At 44.9% G+C, this 23,748-nt stretch overlaps 1 protein-coding gene across 3 annotated transcripts; it reads right to left on the bottom strand.

The window, feature by feature from the left end:
- WDR86 (WD repeat domain 86) lies at positions 1-22,629 on the bottom strand. Of its 3 annotated transcripts, none has more exons than XM_051768307.1 (7): positions 22,612-22,629; positions 21,221-21,521; positions 18,357-18,498; positions 16,426-16,855; positions 7,528-7,663; positions 3,423-3,526; positions 1-1,597 (listed from the first exon to the last, which is right to left on the bottom strand). In XM_051768307.1, exons 2-7 carry the CDS (start codon positions 21,381-21,383, stop codon positions 1,379-1,381), a joined length of 1,194 nt encoding a protein of 397 aa, XP_051624267.1. In that variant the 5' UTR covers positions 21,384-21,521; positions 22,612-22,629; the 3' UTR covers positions 1-1,378. The 3 variants fall into 3 exon arrangements, with proteins under 3 accessions (XP_051624267.1, XP_051624266.1, XP_051624265.1); XM_051768306.1 differs by lacking the exon at positions 22,612-22,629 and adding an exon at positions 22,073-22,370; XM_051768305.1 differs by lacking the exon at positions 22,612-22,629 and adding an exon at positions 21,865-22,060.
- Positions 22,630-23,748: the final 1,119 nt, after the last annotated feature.

Here is a 23,748-nt window from a genome sequence, read left to right as displayed (position 1 = left end):
GCTGAGCATCTGCAGCCAGCCAACCCCCCTCTAAATGAGACAAAAATAAAAACTAGACAATCGCTTGTTCTGTAGATGCCACATGTTTATTAATCCATTCTAAAAAAAGAATACAGCATTTTTATCTTGCTGTAGTACAGAATAAATAAAGCCATAAAAATAAAAACATGTGGTTAGGTATTTTTGGACTGGTTCTACAAAGAGCTATATCTGCAAATAGAAAAATATAAGAACCCTTGTTAATTCATGGCTCAGTGGTTATCAGAGAGGGATGAACCTGAAAAAAGACTGGGAGACTTTCTCTTGAGTTTGACAGCTTATCCAATGCTACTACCAACCCAGCAAGACACAGCCTCGAGAGGAGGAAAGACAGTACATACAGAGCACCCAATAAATCCTGGTTTGCTCTCCTCTTCCATGAAAATTACAATTTGGCATTCCTAGTGGATGTAAGGAAAACCTTCCCCCCTGTAAAGCCAGCCAAGCAGAGGGCCAGGCTACCCACAGAGGTGGTGTAGTCACCACCTTCCAACTCCTGCCATGCCAAGAGGAGGCCCTTCAGAGGAGCTCATCAGGAACTGTGCCCAAGGTACATGGGTGGCTGGAAGCTCACAACCCTGGCAGCTCACAGAAGACACATGTGAAGTCATTGGTGCTTCCTCTGCTGAAGTGTGAGATTTTAAAAGGTAAAAAAAAGACCCCAGTGGATTGTTGGGAGGAGGGGAACTGCTGTGTCTTGCCAAACAGCTGACCTTGGTACAAAAGGGCTGAGGTTTAGCTTGTTCTCTGGCTTATGTTTTGTAAAAAAAAAAAAGCAATTAAATTAATTTCTGTCCTACTACTCCCAACTTCCCAGAGAGGTGTCCAGTCTGCTTTAAAGTCCTGCTGCTGAGCCAAAACAACCTGCATTGGTCTCATCAGCCAACGACTGACACAAAGGTCAGCTGTGAAGGTGGAATTTGTAGCTGTACTTGCAGGGCACCTTCCACTGCCACACTGGGCTGAACAGGGGCCATGTGAGTGGGCAACAGGAACAGGGGAAAACATCTCTCATTAGACACTGGGCAGGCAGAGCTGTGCAGCACTTCTGTGCCCGAGGGAACTGAAACAAGGGAAGTTCCTAATTGCACACACAGAGGTACCACACCTGAGCCACACTGCCGTCCCTCCTGGCCCCACACCTGCTCAGCTGAGTCATCTGCAGTGACAGGATCTGACTGGAGTCCATCTGGCAGTCACAGAGAACCCTGGCTCATGACGCTGAGGTTCAAGCAAAGCCATTTCCCGTCTCTTTCCAAGTTCTGGTTTACATGGACACAGTGGTGCAGAAAACAAAAGGTTCAGCTTTGGTCACTGACAGAAAGGCCGTTCTGGGCAGTCACATCAGTTCAACAGCCTCGTGTTCCCCGTTCTCCTGCTGTACCATACAGCCCACTTTGTTGTTGAAGAGGCGAGACAGGCTCCCCTTCTGTGAGCTCCTGCCCTGGACAGACCTCTCCTTCTTCAAACGCCGCTTATTTCTCTTGCAGATTCCCCGGATGTCCCAAATCCTTAGTGTGCCGTCATGGGAAGCTGTGTAGAGCAACTCATTGTGGATCTGGAACAACAGGGTCACACTTAATGCCAAACTGTACAGCTCAGAATCAGCACCATCAAACCATGAGAAATCAGTGCAAACACAGCTTGATCCCAACACTTAAGGCCTGAGCTCCTGGCAAGAGCCAGTATAAATTATCACAAAGCTGTTGAAGTGGGCTGGGACGTTACCAAGTCAGGGCTCATTTCTCAGCTACTTCCCAGAGCCATAAAATATAAACAGCAAGAGTTATTTATGACCCAGCCCCACTAGAAAAGCAATGGGGAGCTAAACTCGATGTCAGAGTGGGATGTAGCTGGGGATTTCTGTCCTGGGTTTGATGTTGAGCTTAAGGAGGCACCAAAATCAGCATCAGTGGGCAGTGGGGTGATCAGGAATGCTTTCCTTTTCACTTCCCTTCTTCCTTTGCAGTAAGTTACAGTTACAAGTCCTCCTTCAAACTCTGTTGTTCTTCCAAACTTGCAGTAATTTGACCTTCACTCCCTCCTGTGGTTTAATTTCATTAATGAACCATCAGTCTGTCCACCACAGGTGCTCTCAGTCACCAGAGGTGGGTCATGACAGCGAGCACCCAACCACAGCCTCCTCACCCCTCATTAATACACTTAAGATCATATTGAGGCTACCACTTCTCACTCCTCTCTCTTACCAGGATTTTTTGCCTTGTACAGTTGGAAATTAAGTTACAAAATAAAATACAAAGCCAAGCTCTGTCAATACTTAGGGCTGCCCAGAGGGATTCTATCAGTTACCACCCAAATGCACCCCCAGGTGACCATCTGCTACACAACCAGTTGCTCAGTACCCAGGAGTTTGCAATTTAAGACCTACCAGCCACTTGCTAATTCAGAAGAATATAAAAAGACAACCGTAGTTACAACTTTGTGTGCTTGAGATCAGCACCAAAAGGAATTTTGTCTCCTCTCTTTTTACTTTGGACTGTCAGCCTACCAGAAATACTGACGATGTCTCACATTGTTAATCAAAATCCTCAACCTGCAGGCAGCTTTCACTGAGATGCTGATGCAGAGAGATGCAGATTCTTAGAGTGGACACCCCATCCCTGGAAGTGTTCAAGACCAGGTTGGATGGGGCTTGGAGCAACCTGGTCTAGTGGAAGGCATCCCTAGGTGTTCCCTCTTGGAACAAGATGATCTTTAAGGTCCCTTTCAACCCAAACCATTCTGTGATTCTGTGATCTTTGCGTGGCCACCAAGGATAACTAATTCCTCCCCTTTTAAATGCCTAGACAATATGAAAGCAAGTTTTTCAGGCACCTAATGAGCTTTTAAAAAAATTTTAAGCCAGTGGCAGAGACTCCTCCATTTGTCTAGCAGGGTGTGGGTCAGATATCACCACAGAGCTACCTCAGTCTTTTTAGGGATGCCATGTCCCAGGATGGTTTTGGGGATGATGGTATATATTATCCTGCCTGGATAAGGCAGAAACTTCTTTTCCTCTTAGAGCACTGCAAACACTTACCATTAGTGTTTTGTAATGGAAAGGGTCTCAGGAGGCTGGAGTCCATTCCATGCCCCCCACAGCATCAGTTACATCTGTCTCATTTTTTGTGGCTCCTTGTTTAACCTGACCTGAAAAAACCCCAATCACAGATACAGGGCTGTCCCTGGGGACTCGTTCCGTGGTTTCACTTATCCTTATTATTAACAAGCTTTTCTAAAATTACATACAGAATATTCAAGTCTTATCCTGGAACAATGTCCAGTCCAAGACACACAGAACAGCCAGCCACACACCAATTCCCACAAAACAAACGAGGAGGCAACGAGAAGGGAGAAATCGCACAAAGAAACCCCTTCCTGACCTGGATACAGTTGATGATGAACTTGTGTCCTCGGAATATCTTCTGCAGGACTCCACTCTTGGAATTGAAAGCTCTTGCACAGGCATCACCACTTCCTGTGAACACTGCAACACAACCACACAGCCCAGCACGGCCAGGCGTGAGCAGCAACGCCAGGTCAGTTCATGCAAGTTCAAAAATGCACCTGAAACATGGCTCACAAAGGAGCGTGACATTCCATTTCTGGGGGCTGATTCTCTCCTCAGATAAAGCAGTTCAGATAATTTTCATTTTGTGTTTGTTTTCAGTTGTATTTCTCAAAACACTGAACTGTCTTAAGCCTGAAGTTCCTACACACACCAGCATTTCACTCCACACACGCTTCATGTATCTATTTCTGCTCCTCTCTGCCATGTTTATTTCCCTGCCTAAACATGCCTCAGTAATCCTAAGCAGGCAATTTATTTCAACTTTGGCTTTAAGGATTTCCACTAAGCCTTCCATTTGTTTTACCACAGTTATTTACGAGTTTACGTTCAGTAGTACAGTATCTCCATCACCTCTGCTGCTCCAAGAGGGGCAGGGCACGGGTGAATAAATTAGGCATGACCATGAATTTTGTCTGTTTATCAGGTTTCCTTAGAGGATCTTAACTAGATGTACAAAGAATGACTTCTCAGCACTTCAGGATCTTCACATCAGATCCCCAGAATTGCTGCATTCAGCAACTGTAAGGCAGTGCTGAATATTTAAATTTTGTATTTAACAATATGCCCAAAAAGGAGCCCATTTCTGTGCTTTAAAGGTCACAAAGTCCCTTTACAAACACTCACTTTCCCTCAGTTAACCCAAACCCCTCAAGTTTATCTAGATATAAATATTTCAGAGCAGCAAAAAGCAATATATTCACTGCTCCCTGCCTTTCATGTCTTTGCAAAGGCCACTAGCATGGAAAGATTTTCACAAAACCAAAGTGCCCGAAGACCAAGATTCCTTATCTTTTGGGGGATGTCAGGACCGAATCTACAAAGAGAGGTGAAAAAACTATCACAGCAGTAAATTCAGGACTCCAAGGAGACTGGAGGACAGGCTACAAACTGCCATCAGCTTTCCCACTTCGACTGAAACAGCAGGAAGCTGGGAACCTCCCGGGTACACCTCCGAGAAACATCTGGATGTGGAAAACCGATGTCATTTTATATGGGCCACTATGAATTCAACTGCCAACACAATCCCAAAAAACCACTGTGTCCCACTCTGCAAACGAGTAACAACGAAGTAAAGCAGGGTACAGGTACACTTTTTTTTCCCAGTGAAAGGAAATCACTTAGTTCTGTCACACACATGCAGAGAGTAGGAACCAATTAAGAGCTGTTTTCACTATGCAGCTGTCAGTTTACCTCAGCTGTTGCTATCAGGATTTTTTGCTTTTGACAGGCACCCTTGATGCCTTTTGAACTGTCACTCTAGATTTAGGAAGTCTCTTTGCACTTCTGACTTTCCAAGAAGACCTGTTGATCTACCCCAGATTTAGCATTTAAAGATATATTTATATATACCACCTGTGAAATTAAACAACAACAAAAAAATTAACAATTAATTTTAGTTTTTTACTTGAATTTCATAGACCATTGGGAGGGAGAACAGTTTTTAAACGTTCCCTTGGAGTTTTTGCAACATGAAAAGATATAAACCCCATTAAATTTTAAAGGCCTGTGCACACACTGTAAGGGAGAAATAATCAACATATCATTAAGTAAATTAGATTGAAAACCAGCTGCAATGTTCACCATGCTATTAATTATACAAGTAGGCTGAGGAAAGCCACTGGAAACACATTCTGAGGATTTAAATCTTAGTTCTCAGATCTGTCTGGACTCCCTGTACACTATAAAGCCTTCTTGGAAACACACAATAATGCAAGCAAGCATAGTATATAAATTAATTTTTAAGGGGAAATTTCCTCTTTTAAGAATTAAAATGCATCTAATGCATTCAAACAAGTTCCTAATATTTTTCCAGGGCATTTTTTCTACCCTTCAAGTGGAACAATTCAATTCTCCCTGTTTGACACTTTTAGTATTTTTGCATTTGATTTAAAATGAGATCTTAAATAACTCTGTGAACACTTCTATCACACTACCGGGATGTTCTTCGCAGGTCTGACTAAATGCAGCAATATTGCCTGTATTTTAAGGGGGGGGGGAAAAAAGAGTGTTATGAAAAAAATAATGTGTGTGTGGCAGGGGCAGGGTGGTAGGATGAGGGGGAAGAGAGAAAGCTGCAGAGCTGATGGGGGTGGTATCAGATAACAAAACTTTTGTTTGAGCCTAAACTTTCTTTATTCTTTAGGGTGTGGTCAAGTCTATACTGGTTGTGTGAAAAGTAGGATCAAAACTGAAAAAAATGCAGCTCTGGAGGTCTTATTAATGAAGGAGACAGTGTCTCCATCTCCCACCCAGAGATGTGGATACTCCTCACTGGATCAGGCCAACATCAGCTCAGCACCTTTGGCTAGTCTTGATTAATTCAATGTTTTGGTTTGTGTCTTTATAATTAAAAGGGAGAAAATACACACACACACACTCTCTCACAAAATCATTAATATTTTGTCTGCCAGTGTTCATCCTGGATTACAATTTTACAATTTCTGGTTCATTTCCTTTGCTTCCTGCCTGGTTCTTGGACCAGTAATAACTTCAGGGTGCAGTTTAGGCTTAGACCCTTTCCCCTTGGCATTTTAGCCAACAGCATAAGCTGAAACCAACAGAAATTACAATCTGCAGGTAGGGGAGGATGGGGTAGTTCTGCAATGTAGGTGAGGAGAGCAGAAATAACCATAAATCACAATTAACTATTTTAATGGAGAAAAGTAGTGCTGTGGGTCTCATGCTGAAAGGAAGATTAAAAAAAGGTTTCCTGACAGAAATAAAATTCTACCTCTGGGCTTGGTTACTTGTTAAGTTTCCAAACACAATTTAGAAATCAATTCAGTCACTGGGTTATAAATGTAGTCAGCCAGCCATGGCAAGTGTGGTGCTAGACAAGTGCAGGTACAATTCTCTGCTAACATGCACCATCTTGCATCTGTCAGCCAGTTATCACCATCACACTGACGTTCTGCCAAAAGACAGATCAAGGCCCAGACAGCAACCACTCCTTCAGTGTTGTATGTTCACTTCATAGCTGAAGTACAGAAACCAAAACCAGCAAAGTGTTTTGAAGGTCTAGATTAGCTTAAGACAGCCATGGCCACCCCTAAAGGAGAGAAGTTCTTGGTTTTGGGAAGCAAATGAAGGCACCTCAGGTCTAAAAACAGTGGCATGGTAAGACCAGGATGACACAGAGAGAGCTTCACTGATAAGAACAGAGGTGCTGTCGTGCAACCCAAAACCAGAAATGGAGAGGTGACATGCAGAAGGAAAGCCAGCAGAGAGGATTTAAAGAGGGAAATCTGATGGTCAGAATAAAGTGTTAAGTCAGCAATAGGCACTTATGTACAGAAACCACTATTAACAGGAGGACTGAAAGCAGTGGACCTGAGAACATTGGTAAGGCAAGCACTGCTTGGCTACTGCAGAAAGGTGGTTTGGGGAACAAATACACAAACCATGACAGGTAAGAGGAAAAGACCTTGTGGAAAAGGAGATAGTCAGAGTCTGAACAGGAAGCCCAACCGTTAGAAAGAAGCAGTGAGCATCTGAGATTCTGGTTTAGGACAGTCCCTTGCACAGTACCTACAAGGCAGCAGAGGCAGGCACAGGGCTGTGTATCCAGCAGCAGCACTTGCTGTCCCCGAGCACACAGAAGAAGCAGGTGACAGACCTGTGAGGTTAAACCATGGCTACACAAACAACCCCCAGACAGCTCAGGATTTAAGCCACTTCTCTTTAAGAAACTGCCTCTTCACTTTCGAGAAGAGAGAGGTGGAAAATGGAGGGAAGATCTAAGCTTCCCACATGGAGTGGTGCAGCAAAGTTCGATACTGAACATAAACATGCTGGAGTTGAAAAAAAAGTGACAACTTCACAAGGCTTCAGAATCACTCTCCATTAACAACCTTTGATCAAAGAGAAACACCGAAAAGGAGACGGGGGGGTTGCTGAACAGAGGGAAGGCAACTTACAGATCCCAGCGTGGTATTTCAAAGTGCTAACGCTGTGTTTGTGGGCCTTGTACGTTTGGATTCGCTCCCCAGTGTCAACTAACCAGCACTTCACTGTCCTGTCCGCGCTCCCCGAGTACAAGTGCCGGTTCACCAGCTGAAGGGAAGAGAAGAAGACATCAGCAATGGTCCCTCAGGCAGGTTCCCGAGAGAACTGCACTGAAGTGACTCATCCAAAGTCAGCTTCCAACTCGACTGCAACGGCTGCACCTTGAAACAGAGGGATGGTGAGCAAACCAACCTTGTGTTCTTCACAACTGCATCTCCCATTCACTTCTGGGCCTTAGAAACAGCTCACAGCTTTCAGAACATAAAAACTTAGCCCATCTGCTGGCGCAAGCAGGCAGGATTCCAGTGAGCTTAACTATGCTAACCTCGCTTCCATAATTAGCTACATTATTACAGCCTCAAAAAAAACACCCAGCAGTGTAGCTTCTGCAAAGCATATTTGACAGGAACTCTTATCAGATTGTAAGTTTTAATTACAACAGAAATTTCAGAACAATTCTGAGTAACAGAATAATGGTACATTAAAATTAAAATCCTACACACCATAAACCAGGGTTTATATTTAGTAGGATCATACTGCACAAGGTTAGCATTTGGAAACCCTAACTCTTCCTTGAAGCTGTTCTGTATGTTCATTTACACAAGTCTTTTTAGACTGTGTTATTTAATGATGAAATAATTAACCACCCTTTACACAGACTTTTAAACATCTTCAATCAGATTTCTTCTGCTGTGTATTTAAAGTAATTCTGACTGTAAATCCCAAAGAAGATTGGTGCCTCATTCCACCAGTCATCCTGTACCCTGTGAGAACTCACTGGTGGAGAGGGTGGGTTTTATTCCATGACAGAGAATGACAAAAGGAAGGACTGTGGTTGGGAAACTGAGACAGAGAGAAAATAACTAACCTGTGCAAGACTATAAAACCAACCAGTACACAGTAAACAAACTGTATAAAGCCTGGAAGCTCACCAAGGAAAAACTCCACAGTTGCAGAGAAAAATCTGGCATCCTCTGTCTGCCTAATGAAATCAAACTAAGGGTTTTCACAGCCATTGTTATGTAGAGCTCTGACTGCACACCCCTCCAAGTTTCATGGACTTGCAGCAACCTCTGTATCAAAGAGATGGAGAGACTGCAGGGAGAACCCTCACCCACCCCCCCTCCAAGAGATGGAATTTGCATAAGGAGTAATGATACCTCGTTTGTCCCCCAGACTCATAGATCAGAAGGTTCAAATGACCAGCAGTGCACTAACCCCTGACACTTCTCAGGTATCTCCAGGAAACCAAGTGCACAACAAATGACAAACCCACTTGTCCTGGGTCTTGCTTTTAGGGCACTTCTGAGGGTCTGGTTATTCTGCCACCTCAGAAAATTATAAACCTTCAGTCCCCACTCTTTGCATGTTCTGTATCTGTAAGGCTGGAATGTTTTTCATGCTCTTCCATCTCCACTCCCAATCCAAAAAGGAATGACCCTATTCCCAAAAGGCATCATAAGTGAGCTTTGTACAGAACAACTCTGTGCTGTGTTACAACATGAAACAAAAGGTATTTTAAGATACAAAGCACTACAGTGATGGGACTGGGCTAACTAGCACAAGAAACATATGCAGGCAGAGCAAGAGCTGGTCACAGCTCCCACCAGTCCATTCCCCGAGCAGGGAATGCCACACTTCCTACCAGCAGAACCTGACCCACAGAACAGAATTCATAGCTAAATGCCAGGAGCTTGTGAAACACAACCCACTGTTAAAGGCCAGCAGTACTTTGAAATGTCACTTCCAATTACTTTCAAGCTGTTTTAACAACAGCATTAATGTTGTATCTCAGTGAGGAAAGAGAACGAATGGCCAGCAGCACTAACAAAAACCAAGAGCCACTCAGCCTGAGGAAGGTAACCTGATTTTTAAATTCTAAGCTTGTCCCGAATGGGCATAAAGAGATTTTCACGCTGCACCTGCTAAATGGAAGAGGATTCTTTGTGTTGAGATCCTGCTGTGTGGTTCTTGACCAAGTCTTTGCACTTTTATTTTTTTTTTAACATCTTACTAGCAGCATCAACCCACTCACTGAACAAGGGAAAACACTAAATTACTAAATTATAACTTCCTGCAGGTAAATGCCACTCTGCATTAACAGTACATTAGGTTATGCTGCTTTGTTTCTACATTTCAGTGGGTGTATGAATGCCAAAGTGAAACAAAAGAGCTGCAACTTGCCTAGATTTGCTAATTTGCTAGATATAAAACGTATCAAATGATGTGGGCTTACTTAGATAATTTATAGCACCAGAATTGTAAGAGCCTTAGAATCATAGAATGGTTTGGGTTGGAAGGGACCTAAAAGATCACCTAGTTCCAATCCTCCTTCCATGGGCAGGAACACCTCCCACTAGACCAGGTTGCTCAGAGAGCCATCCAACCTGGTCTTGAACACTTCCAGGGATGGAAGTGGACAACCTGTGCCAGTGCCTCACCACTCTCACTGGAAAGAATTTCTTCCTAATATCTAAACTAAACCTATTTTCTTTTAGTTTAAAGCCACTGCCCCTTGTCCCACCACTCCATGCCCTTGTAAGAAGCCCCTCTCCAGCTCTCTTGGAGCCCCTTTAGGCACTGGAAGGTGCTATAAGGTCTCCTCAAAGCCCCCCCCTTCTCCAGGCTGAACAACCCCAATTCTCTCTGCTTGTCTTCATAGCAGAGATGCTCCAGCCCTCTGAGCATCTTCATGGCCTCCTCCGGAACCCCTCCAACAGGTCCACATCCTTCCTATGTTGGAGACCCCAGAGCTGGATGCAGCACTCCAGGTGGGCTCTCATGAGAGCAGAGCAGAGGGGGAGAATCCCCTCCTCGACCTGCTGCCCACACTGCTGTTGATGCAACCCAAGACATGGTTGGCTTTCTGATGCCCAGCCAGGGATCTGGTGAGATGGCAGCACACCAACCATCTTCATTCAAAGCCTCTGTGCTACCCAGGCTGCCCCATTATACACATCTATGCACCTTCCTCCCCCTCACCAGTTCAAGCAGGTGAGCACAGCAGCAAGAGATTCTCAGCCTTGCATGGAAAGAGAAACATGAACAGGTTAAACAATCTACCACATGCCACAGACTGAGCCTGCAGCACAGCCAACAGCAAAACCCAGCACAGGCTCTGACTGTCACATAGCCTCTCATTTCCAGGGTATTTTTATAAAACAGAGCACGAAATGGCTATTAGTGGAGAAAGCCATCAAGAGCTATCAGCTCAGGCTGAAGCTGCAAATCAGATCTGCCTAAAGTGATGTGAAAGGCATAATCTCATCTAAATTGGTGCAGATCTGCGCAGCTAAGATAGACCTTTACAGTCACTGCAGTCTGGGGCACAATTCGTGTCACCCTGAAGCACATCTGAAACAGACCACACCTTAAAACTCACTATTTCTTCCCTCAACAAGGACAACCTCCTCAGCTGTAGCCAAATCAATTTAGGTAAGATCACTCCTCCTTCACTTGACTAAAGGTGTGCCTAGCTTACAACTCCAGCCTAAGCTACAACGCTTCAGATATCTGTATTTAATCACATTAATAATCGTCTGTTTCCTTAGCCAAAATACTTACAAGCTGGCAATACTTACAACCACACTCTGTGGTTTAAATGTGATCAGTAGAAATGGTTACAGTATTCCAACCTGCGACTGCCTGGAGAAGCAGTGATGTTTCCAAAGCTGTATTTTCCTTGGCTGGCTTTCGAGCACTTTGTTCACTTTGACTAACTGCCCAACAAAGCTCCTGACATGGAAAAGCACGGCCAGGCAAGGGCACCTGCGGCAGAGTGGACAGCACAGAACAGATTTGCAGGTCAGATACTAATGGGCTGAGTGGACATTTCAAACCCAAGTAGCTTCCAAAAATTTTAAAACCCGGTGACAGTCAGATGCCCAGTTCTAAAGCAGAAAAAAAAAATCACTGCATTGATATTTGTAATTCTGGACTGCTAATTTTTCTCTTCGCTCTGAGACATTTTGCTTTGAACCTGATGAAACACTGAGACACGTTAATGGAGCAAATTTGTCTTAATCCTCAGACCAAAGTATTGGAGATGTTCAGTCAGACTGCTTGTGAGTGGTAAAGTAATAGCAGTAGCAAAATACTAGCTGTAAATGGTGAAGTAGTTACAGATTTCATTAAGAAGAAATGGTTGTATCCCCCAAACACACCAGAATTTTAATTAAAAAAAAAGATTATCATATCCAGGGTTGGTCTCCCAAGGCAATCACAACCCTACTGCTCCACAAGCTCAGAAGAACTGAATATATGCAACAGCTTAAGACAATTTTTACCAGTAAGAATGCCAAAAATATCTGCAAAGAGCTGTTTAACAGGTATTTCAACCTTATAGGAATGGACTTCGCCATCTCAATTAATCTTTGCTGTAAGAAACAATTTAATCCTCAGCCAAGGAGAGGCAATTGGCTCTCTGGAGAGATTTGGGCACATCCTCTTTCTGAAGGTCACTACACTCAGACTTGACCCCAGGAACTTCAGGATAAGTTCACATCAGCAACCACGTGTCCCACCACCAGCTTGTTCTCCTCATGGAGGTCAGTGTTCCTACAATCTGCCAGCTGGGTCTCCTATTCACAGCCACTTCTAAGCTAAAAATCACCAACTTGGACCAATCTCCAGTTACAACTATGTAAGCTTCGGCCGAGTTAAGACTTTCAGGATCCCATTCAAACCACATTCATTTTAACGAGCAAACAAACTCCCTGTGGGCAAGAAATTGGTTTTTTTCCTGAGAATCCATCTAGAACGAGCTCTCTGGTCTGGCTGCTAGAGAACATTTTTCATCCTTTTTTACTGCAGTGCAAAGCAATGGCCCTAGAAGCATGTTTAGTTTCTACAGGTGTTGTACACATTCACATTCCTCTAACTCACATCTTCATCCTCTGATGCAACAAATGCAACCACAGATTACAAAAAATGTGTGCACTTAATTTAACTGATGTGGCAAGAAAACATTTCTGTCCCCGTGATCACAACATAAACAGAGTCCAGGCAGTGGCTTTGTTCAAAGCATTCTTTTCTTCTAGTCAGCTTTAAAAGGCAACTGAAGGGAATGGTCCAAACAAAGGATCTTTTGCGGGAAAACCAGAAGCAAGTCCTTGCCCACTCATGTTCATGTTCTTCAAAAAGAAGTTTCCCTGTAAGAATGTTTGCTGTAGGATCCAAGCTAAATTCCAAGCTGGAACATTTCTCTCTGCCAGCTTTTGGCAGCAAAATTTTGATAAATACTCAGAGGCAGAACAATCAGCGAAGGACAAAGCAATCCTCGTAAACAGTTTGCAAAGCTACTTCCGAGGCATTTAGGAAAACATACACAAGTAAATATTTAAATCAGGGTTATTCAGCCTTTTGCAGGCAGTCACATTAATGAAAATGGGCGTTTGATTATTAATTGCAAATATTGGTCTTTAGCCAGGCCTGAAATTTTTAAGTGGAAGGACGAGCATGAGCTGTGACTACACTCAGCCCACCCTTGCTTTTTCCCCATCACTTCCTATAAAATTTCATTATTGGCTCTTACATGAAGAGGGAGCACTCAGAACAGCTGCTGTACTTCATCTGCCAAGTGATCAACACACTGCAGGAGGAAGAGAGTGAAGAGTTCTGGCTGCTCCACCGTGAGTTACCTTGCCTGACTGTGAAAATCAAGTAATCAATGCTGCCAAAGCACCTACCATGGACACAGTTCCCACTGCAGATAGGTTTTGCCAGGAGACTTTCCACTCTCAGTCCAATTTAAATAGTGGAAGGAAGACAAAAGCAGCATTAGAACAAGCTGGTACCTGCAGCAGAGCTCCTTTGGCAGCAGAACACCCACAGTCAGTTTGGTTGGTAACTCATCTTCAACAGACTGACCCCAGCTGGGACAGCAGGACCAGCCCTGGGGAATGTGAACAACTCCTCTCTTCACTCTCCTGTCCAGAACCACCAAGGACAGGGGAAAAGGGAAAGCCTAAAGCTCACCAATGCTTTTCTTTTCTGCCATGCTAGATTAGAGTTGTTCCCAGGCTCCCCTAACTTACACTAGCCAGCAACAACACCTAAAGGATCTCAGAGCAACTGGGGAACGTTCAAAATCCAAACATGCCTGTGGCATCAGCCCCCTGCTTTCCACAATCCAGCCCTGCAGGAAACAAGGTGGATAACATGGGTGTGCTTTATGGCTATCCACCCAGAAAACTCCTTCAAGAAGCTCCAGGAGTTTCCATTCACAGCTACAGCAACACTATTGGTATTTACTGGAAAGTAATGGGAGAGGACTGGAACAGGCTGGACCTAATTTGCAGCAGTTCAGAACATCCCAGGGCATTCCCATTAATAACAGCTTTCTAAAGTTGGGGAAAATATGGTCTCAGTATCCAAATTTTTCCTGATCTGTGTCCAGGATGAAAGATCATACTGAGCATTTCTCAAACTTTTTGAAAGGTCATCCTCCCTTAGGGATCTTTATTTGAATAAATAAAATGAAAATAAGTCTTTATTTTTCCTTTTCCTTTATTTTCCCCACACAAGCATTATACCACCCAGAGAACAGGTAAATGCCTTTAATTCCTGGTACCAGTTCAGCTCCTCCAGGACAGGGGAGTGAAAATGTGCTGTAATTAGTAGCTCACTTCTGCCCTGAAGAAAATTAATTGCTGTCAACAATTAAAACTGTCTGCTGGCTACTGTGAGCAACTCACAACTACCTCCAAGTCCTTCCTGACTTGGAGTTTGAAAAATACCATCCCAACTCACTGCCACAGATTACAACACTGCCACTAAGATGCCCATGGCAAAAAAGACTCCAAGAGCTTTTTGAGAAGAAATCAAAAATAATAAAAAAAATAAACACCTCTTTTCAGGAAGTTTCCTTTCTGTTGTAACATCTTTGTATGGATTCTGGTGATTGACCCCTTCCTAAAAGAATGAAAATACCATGTGGGCTGTGCTGAGAGGCTGCCAAGTGGAACAGAAGGGACAGTGTTGAACCCAGTTAGGCAGAGGGAGGAATTAGGAAAGATCAACAGCCTAAAGCTATTCAACAGCAGTGCAGTGACTGCTTAAGCTGGGATAAGTTTGAGAGGCCTAGACACTAAATGCTCTCTGTGGGGGCCTATATGTACCTCAGCTGGACTCTCCCAGCCTCAAACACCAGCTGGTGATGAGAGAAGTGAGGGGCTACCAGTTACTCACAGCTAGAAGAGGATTTGGCCACGACTGTTGCCAACACGGTCTTGGCAGCAGCAGTCTTGTGTACTCTGAATTGTTCAGGTTTTCCAAATAGATGTATTGGTTTTGCTTTTCTTCTCCCCTGCAAGAAGTTCTGTTTGTTTAAAACCATTGTTTAATTCTGTGCTCACAAGCAGAGAAGCATTGCTCGTTCCTGAGCACTCAAAGAGTGTAATTGAATTTCCCAGGCTTCTGGGAGAGGGTCAAGCCAGTTTTGTGTAACAATTTTAGCAAGAACCCAATTAAATTAAAGCAAGCTCTGTTGTTGCCAATCTGTGCCTTGGAGAAGGGCTACAATTAAACAACAAAACATAGTGTGACACTAAGAACAGCCATGGATTTACTTCAGCATCCTTCAGATATGTTACCACAATATCATAAAAACAAGCTTTAACACCAAGAATTTACCCAAGCGAGACAAACATTACTCCAGGGCAACATGATTTTGTGTGGGGGTTTTTTCCCTTTCTAAAGCTGAAGAAAACCAGTATTCCTTTGGTACTCTCAGGTTTTTACTCTGCTAGTGTCAGCTGTGACTACCTTCTCTAGAAACAAAGGCAACATTTATTAAACAGCTATAAAAAATACATCCTGTAGCCTCTGTAAAGGAAAAACACTTAAGGACAACAAACACAAACAAGGAGAGCAGCAAGAAAAACTGCTGTCATTAACTTCAGTCAGACACACACGTTTATGAACATTTATGCTGACCTGAAACTAAGTTACAGACCATCCTATACTCTCTTTAAATACACTATGAGCATTTTCTGGTGGATAATGAGTGCACAGGGTAAGTGCTTGTGCGATAGTTCCCATTTTGCTTCATCTGCCTAACCTCCTCCTCTTCCCTGCATCATTAACAAACCTGGCAGCATTCACCTGAAAAATACTGCAAACGGGAAAACAGAGTATGGTTTTTCAGATCACATTGCATTTTTTCCCCCTCTTTCCTTCATCATTTCCTGATTTGTCTTCCCCATGCTCTACTTCTCTTTTCCGTTTTCCTTGCCCATTTTCTTGTCTTGGCCATCTCTTTCTCCCTTTCTTTTCTCAAATTATGTCTGTGTGGCTTTTAATGTAGGATTTCTTTCACCTTTATGCTTTCCTATTATCTTTTGCCCACAATTTTATGTTGGGTTTTGGATTGCTTTTTTTTTTTTAAGTTATCAAGTTTACTCTGAATTTTTTCCCCCTCCTCTTTTAAGTTATCAGACCCCATGACTGTTTACTTGCTCAGGTTATTTTCTTCAGAGTGTGGTGATCCTGCCTACACAATCCTACTCAGATGAACACTGCACCCAGAAAACCTACTCATGAGTTCCAAGACCTAGGAGGATTTAAACAGATACTGAGCTAGAAGTTAGACCAGGACAGCCATTAGAAGCCAAGAGATCAGAAAGTCTTTTAGGAAAGAGGATTTGTCTCAAGATCAGAGAGCACTATTATTTTGCTATTACATGAATATTTAATCTTACCATTTATAACCTGTCTTGGAAGAGCTTCTTTACGAATGAAAAGACAACGGAGACCCACATGAGTTAAGACATGGGCAACCCTTTCCAAAGGCTCTTGCAGAGAGCTCTTACCTCCAGGCAGATTACTGATCCTTGGTGCTCTTTGAACACTTTGAGCTGCTCACCAGTGACAATATTCCAGGTCCGAATGGTGTAATCCGTGCTGCCAGAGAACAGCTCCCTGTTTGGTGCGTCAAGTATAAGGCACAGGACGGCCCCGGTGTGTCCCAGCAGGGTCTGGTAGCAGCGCCCGCTGGACACCCACCAGACCTTCACAGTGCAGTCGGTGCTCCCTGTCACCAGCAGGTCTCTGCTCACCCTCTCCTCCTCCTCTTCCTCCTCCTCTTCCTCGAGAACATCCCTGGAGGAATAGTGAGCTAGAGTCAGGACACAGTTCCGATGGCCCCGGAATTCCTGGATTTGTTTCTCCTTGTCCACGCTCCAGCAGCGGGCCGTCCTGTCGTAGGAGCCGCTGAAGAGATAGTCTTTGGCAACCAGGATCCTGCAAAAACATAAAAGGTTTTGTGCATGAACAGCATCGTTCTTTTTATATAACCATCTTTTGTCACAATTTCAATGCCAAGCACCCTGAAGCATGAGAGAGTAGCATGAACACCACATATATAACCCCAATTCAGTGGTTTTAGAAACTGAACACTTCTCTGTTTCTCATTTTAAAACTGAGACCCCTTATTCAGGTACATACATTGCTACTTATATTTTTACACTATAGCATTATAACTTTGGGCATTTGTGTTTTGGTAAAATTCCTTCCAGCAGGGATTATGAACTTTCAGAAGTTACACATACTAGCTACAAGTTTGATGTGTTGTTTGGTTTCGTTATTTTTTTTTTAATAACTCATTCTTGGCAATTACTCTTTAGTCTTCCTTTATAAAAAAATTATTTATGAACTAACCTATGACAATAGCTTGGAAGTAAAACCAGAAAAAAATCCAAAACACCGAAAAAAACATTCCAGGAACCTGAATTGCAACTGACCATGTGCAAAGATAACCACCTTTCCACCATCAAATAAAGAGAGCACAAGAAAAAAAATATACCCCTAATTTCACTTAGCTCAGGATCTCAAAAAAGGTAAAGAAAGAGTATCCCATTTATTACATAATCGAAGAGCAAATCAGAGATTACAGCTCAGGAATTCAACTTGCTGGGCCTCCAAAACACTGAGTTGTAGCAGTACAAACATATAATAACAGAAAAATCTCTAGAGTTCATATTTCCAAACCAGAGACAGGGAACATCCATAACCTGCCTTCTTTGTCAGCTGAGTTTGGTCCTCTGGAACCTTTCAAACAGGCAACAAAGTCATATGAATAGGGAACACATTTCCCATTTGCTGATTCAAGCAAAAACCAGGCCAGTGCCAAAACACAGAGCCAGCCTTCCTAACTATTTACAGAATCTTGCTACACATCATATGTGTTTTGAGTTTAGCAAGGAACAAAAAAACCCACTCACCCACCAGAAAAGAAATGTTAAAAAATACCAATCTTTTACTGCTCTATTTGCCATTAATTAAATCCAGTCCAACTATTAAGAGGCACTTTAAATAGACAGGTCGATCAGCCACCCACAATTAATTTAATAGTTTCATATTAAACTTAATTTGCACAAACAGTAATAAAAGAAAAAGCCCTGACTTTATCCCTCTCGCCAACACAAAGACTTGACACAATGTTTTTAAAATCTATTTATCAGAAGCATCTGTTATCAATTGGATAATTTCTTCTGGAATTTCATTCCTAGCCCTGGATCCAATCCCCCTGCTGTTTGCCTTTCATTTCTCTCCTATCTGCTGTGTATGTCTGTGTCAGCACTGCTGTTAGGAAAACTAATCACTGCGGCACAGAACACACGTAGCACGAACTCAAAGGTTCACACATTTTATTAGTGAAGTAAATGGAGAACGGCAGCAAAACGACAATATAGGTGTGATAACAGATTACAGGGACACAAGGGGAGAGCTCCAGGGAACCGACCTGTTCACAATTGACGTGTGGCCTCGGTAAATGGCCAGGCACTGGCCTGTCAGCACATCCCACTTCCGAATGGTGTGATCTGCACTGCACGTGAAGGCAGCCTCGTTCTCCAGGTGGCAAAAGGTGATGTAACTTTCGTGTCCTGGGAATAACAAAGGACATAAATCTGAGCACTCTGCACGCGAGCAGGGCTGACTAGTAGAGCCCTCCACCTCGACTAAAAGAAAAATAAAACAAACAAAGGAATGAAACTCCGGTTTTGGATGCAGCACCGTGTTCTTCACACTTGAGGATTTCTGTAAAACAAAACAATTTCAAGCAACAGCAGAAAAATGCACTGAAATCAGGATTAAGTGAAAGAGTAAAACAGTACAGTTCCACCAATCAGGTAAACCAAGCAGCATTATAGAAACGTAATGAGCTAAATTAATATCAATAATAAAACTCAGACTAATGAAGTTTAAAACCAATAAAAAATTGGCTTATTTTTTTAATAAAGAAATGCTTTTCCTTTCTTCTTCTGAAATAAGGGGTAAAAAACCCAGCCCATTGATTTTCAGGATACAAACAGCCAAAAATTAAAGCATGAAACTCTGAAAAAAGGAAGCAACATGAGACTTACCAGCAAGTTTAGTTTCATTGTCCAGGCAGAATGAAATGCTAGCAAAAAAATATGTCTGCTAAATAGTTAGCCAATACTTTCCCCATCATGACTAATAACATGAATAAACCCCAAACTTTTCAAAGTATCAGTATACCTTTAAGGAAATGACAGAGAAAGACAGAAAAAGAGCACAATTGTTTATAAAATATTCTGAGTACACTGGGATTCTGCAGTTACAATAAAAACAGACATAAGCACTTCTGTAAAGATGTCATGCTGACAAACAGGGTAATGCCAGCAAAGAGGAATCAATATTACAGCCTCAAGCTTTTGTTGTTGCTTAGCAAGACGTGTCATTTTTCTATTGTAACATTAAATGCACTTCATTTGAAAATCACCTTAGCATTCAAGTCCCAGCTTTGCTCAAGATCTCTTGTGTGGAATTGCTGTCACCTATCTAATCACTCTACTGGTATTACTTTGCATTCTTCTGTTCTAACATTTAGACTGTAAGCTTTTAGGACCAAAACTGCTTCCTCCTAAGTCACTATCACAAAAGTGATAGTTATGGTTGAAGCTGGTGGGCCCTACTGTCATTTAAATACTATTCTTTGAGGAAAAAAAGAAAAAACAATCTAAGAAGGACAAATGTGCTTAAAGAGAGACAGATGGACAAAGGTATTAGAAAAACAGAATCATGTTGTAAAATAAAGAGATGGTAAAAAAAAAAAAAAAAGGGAAAGCAGACTGCCCAGTGAAACAGTTTCACTGACTGTGAAAAGCAGATTTCACTACAACTGCTGTAGTTGAAAAGCCTTGTTGTAGTTCAAAAGCAGACCAGAATCCACGTTAGAAACATGTGGCTGGTTTCCGCTACAGCAAATTCATCAGATGCCAAAAATTAAACAGATCACCAGGGCTATAAGCAAAACTATACTCATAGTTGTGAAACTTTTTGCAAAGTAGCCTAAATGGGACAGGTTTCAACCACTGGATTTTTTTTCTCACAGCGTCATGCAATCCTGCTCTGAGATCAAAAAAGTATCTTGGTTACTGCACTAAAGTCTGCCAGTCAGATTTCAACTCAGTAATACTCGACCCACACAGAGGATGCCAAAACCCCCTGTGGCAGACAAGGTCTGGTGCTGGTCTGGCCAAGAGCAGCCACCACACACGTCTGTTGGTTGTGCTGTGGTGGAGCTTGAAATTGTGTGATAGACACAGGTTTATCAGTAATTATAGCTTGTAAAATGCAAATTTACACATCAACTGTGTGTGTGCACAAATATAAAATACATACAATTATCTGATTCAAACGACAGTTCACAAACCACCCAGCCAACCTTCTTTAGAGTTTACCCCAAACACTGGCAGCACATAGGCCAGATTCCATAATAATGAACATTATCCAATACATTTCTCTTTCTAGTTAAAAGCTAATTAGTGGTTAAAAAGGATTTCTAAGCCTAAATCAAATGCAGCGAGTTTTCCAGAAGTTAGAACCATGGCAGGATGTGGGGAAAAAGACAATACTCCATAGTGAAAAACAAGGAACCAAGCAAACAAACAACAAGAAAATCACAGCAAAAACAATCAGAAATTCCAAACTTAACAGCTTTATTTTTTTCTGTACTAAAAGAACACGAGTGAGAAAACAAACATCTTCAGTGCACATCTGACTCCTACATGACTGTACTTTCCACAGAGTTTTTCTTTTCTTTTTAATTGTTGATATGCTAGTCTAAGGGTAATAAATTTTGTTGAAGATGCAAAAAAATTTCAATTAAAAAGAAACCCAGCAATTAACATTTCTGTGTGTCAACTGGGGGGCAGGGGAATAATCTATTTAGTAAGGTTTCTTTCCAGATTTCTGGATCAAGAGGTTCTAAATAAAGACTGTCTGGAAAACGAGATGATTAAAAGGACAAAAAAAGAAAAAAAAAAAAAAAAGAGAGAGAGTGAACAACAAAAAGTCCATATTTCTTCAGGGTGTAAAACAGAGAGCTCCCAGAAAGAGACAAAACTTAAATGACTGCTACATTCCACACCCTGAGATAAAAGGATCCGTGCCTTCAGTAGCGCCGGAAACCTGCCTGGGGTTGAAACAGCTTCTGCTTAAACGTTACTGTAACAAATACCCCCCAAAAAAACCCACAAAACAAAACAAGCATGATTTTGGTGAAAGCGACCGGGACGTGCTGTGTGGCCTGTGACACGCTTTGGGCTCAGATCCCAGGGTTACGAAGAGAAGCTCCCGTACCTTGGAAGTGTCCGTGGCACTGGCTGTCGGCGGTGCTCCAGAGCCGAGCGGTGCCGTCCTCGCTGCCCGTGAGCAGCCGCTGCCCGTCGGGGCTCAGGCTCAGCCAGTTGATGCCCCCTTGGTGATCCGTGCAGACCTTCACGGCCGAGCCGCTGTTCCCCATCCCGGCGCTCCCGGCGCTGGCCGAGCCCGCGGGGTCGGATCACGGGCGCTCCGCAGCCCCGGGACCTCCAGCCGTGTCCCACCGACCGACTTCTGCCATCACCTCAGCTCCCAAACATCAGCAGGGTAGTCCGGACTCCTGCACAGGGACACAAAGGGGGAATGGGAGGGTGAGTTAAATCATTTCATCCCCCCGTGGATGCATCGCTTCCTCGGGGTGTGTTGAAGCCACTGAGAGCCTGTTTCCCCGCAGGATCCGAAGCCCCGAGGCGGCAGACGGGCCGGGGTATCCTCTCCATGGGCACCCAGGCACGTCCAGCCCCTCGGGGGGGATCGATCCCGGGCAGTACCGCTACCTGGTGCCCTCGCCGAGGCTGCTGCTTCTCCAGCGACCTCAGGGATGACTCGGGGCACGCTCAGGCGGCCCCTCAGCGCCCCATCCCTCCCGCACGGCCCCCCGGCACCCCCGCCCCGGCACTCACCGCCCCGGACGCGGCGATCCCGCGCTCGCCCTGCGGGGAGGGGGAACCTCCTCTGGCCGGGGCGCCGGAGCCGCCGCCGGGCCGAGCGCGGGGTCCCCCCTCCGCCGCCGCCTCCGCCCCGCGGGGAGGCGGGCAGGGCTCCCGCCGTGCCCCCTCAGCCCACCCCGGGGCGGGCCCTCACCCCCCGCCCCGGCCCTGCCTCCATTACCTCCCGCTCCATGTTCCAGCCGACTCCCCCCCGCCCGCGCTGCCTCCTCGGTGCTGCCGCGTCCCCCTCATCCGGAGGTGCCCCGCAGCGCTGCCCCTCCGGGACGGCCTCCCCCCGCACCGACCCCCCTTCCCGGGGGAAGCGGCATCACCGCTCCTGCCGCGGTTCGGTCACGGGGGAGCGGAGGGGCGGGAGGGTCTGTCCCGGCTGGAGTCCCCCTGACAACCACGCCACGGCCGGAGGGGTCCCGCAGCACCTCCCCATCCCCGGCGGAGCCCCCGGGCTCGTCCCGAGGGAGGCATCGCTTCCTGCCGCACGTTCGCTCCCCCGGGCTCCGGCCCCGCTGCCTCGGGGGGCACCGGGGGCGTCGCGTTTTCCTCCATGGCCGGTGACTCCCAGGGAGAGACTGAGTCTTGTGCTGGGGGCTATGGTGAGGGAAACCATCGCCTTTTGTTTCTCCTCTCTCTCCCCTCCCTGGACGAGCTCCCGCCCAGTTTCTCCACGGGAGCCCCGAGCCCCCTCTCTCGCTCTGCCCCTACCTCGAAGCTTTCGCGGCTGTTTCTTGTTAATGCGGCCCCTCACCCATCCATCCCACGGGCAGGGCTGCTGGGGGGCCTTTGTGCTGCCTCAAACTGCCTGTACGAGGGTTCCGACAGCTGCTCCAAAGTGGGGCTCCGCTGCCTTGGGACTGATCCGAAACACGGGCTGAAGGGTCCTGTCCACCGTGTAACTAAAGGAACGACGGAGAAATCCACCGGGCAAACTAATGTGGAGGGGACAAGATCCCCCAGCAAGGCAGCAGCAGGGTCTGATGTGGTTTCCTCCCCTAAGAAAAGAGGGAGCTGCAGCTCATTTGCTGCTAAAAACATGCCAGCAGTCGTAGGATCAATCGCAAAACCCCGTTCTCCTGGCTCATACCCCGTTGGATCAGAAAAGCACCTTTTTGTGTCAAGTCACCAGCCTCCAAAGGAGCCCACTGGCTCCATAATCGGGGTCCACCAGGCACTGGCAGCGATTTAACAAGACACCAGCCCTGCTCTGGCACGATGCCCCTCAGCGCGTGGGCCGTGCAGAAACACACGCGTTAAACGGGCGCTGCACGGGATGTGTTATTTTGCACAGCACGTTCTGGCAGAGGCCAAACAGGACTAATATGTCACACCCAGTGCAAACACGAGGTGATCCCGACTCAGCTGCCCGGTGGAGGAGCTTGCAAGACGGAGCTGCAGATTCGGGTTTTGCAAGGGTCAGGTCGAGCCCCGTGGCTTATCGTCCCCAGCCTGCTCTTTTCTGAAGGCAGGCACTTCCACACAGCCCCCGTGCATTCGAGAAATTGCCGAGAAGTTTTGGTGTGAGATGTGAGTACTGTGTTTCTTCCCTCTGAAAATCACATTATCCGTGAAAAGATTTTTTTTTTTTTGGACATGGAGGCCTGGGAATCGGCTGCTCTCAGGGAGTGTCCCTCACCATCTGCTCGTACATCTGTCAAATCCACTCACAAAACCCCTGCCCAGAGTCCTTGCTCGGGAAACTGTAGGATAGATTAGCACTCCTTTTTATTTTCCTGTGCTGCTATGATGTGAATGCAAGGAAAAAATCAGATGGAAGGGATATTTTGTTAGTTTCGAGGCAGGTCTGCACATTTTAAACACGCACAGTTTAAATCTCAAGGGGAG

Source organism: Manacus candei, unplaced genomic scaffold (assembly GCF_025592945.1).
Source record: "Manacus candei isolate 608988 ecotype Guabito, Panama unplaced genomic scaffold, ASM2559294v1 h1tg000094l, whole genome shotgun sequence".
NCBI classification, from domain to species: Eukaryota; Metazoa; Chordata; class Aves; order Passeriformes; family Pipridae; genus Manacus; species Manacus candei.
This window is presented reverse-complemented; position numbering and strand designations above follow the sequence as displayed.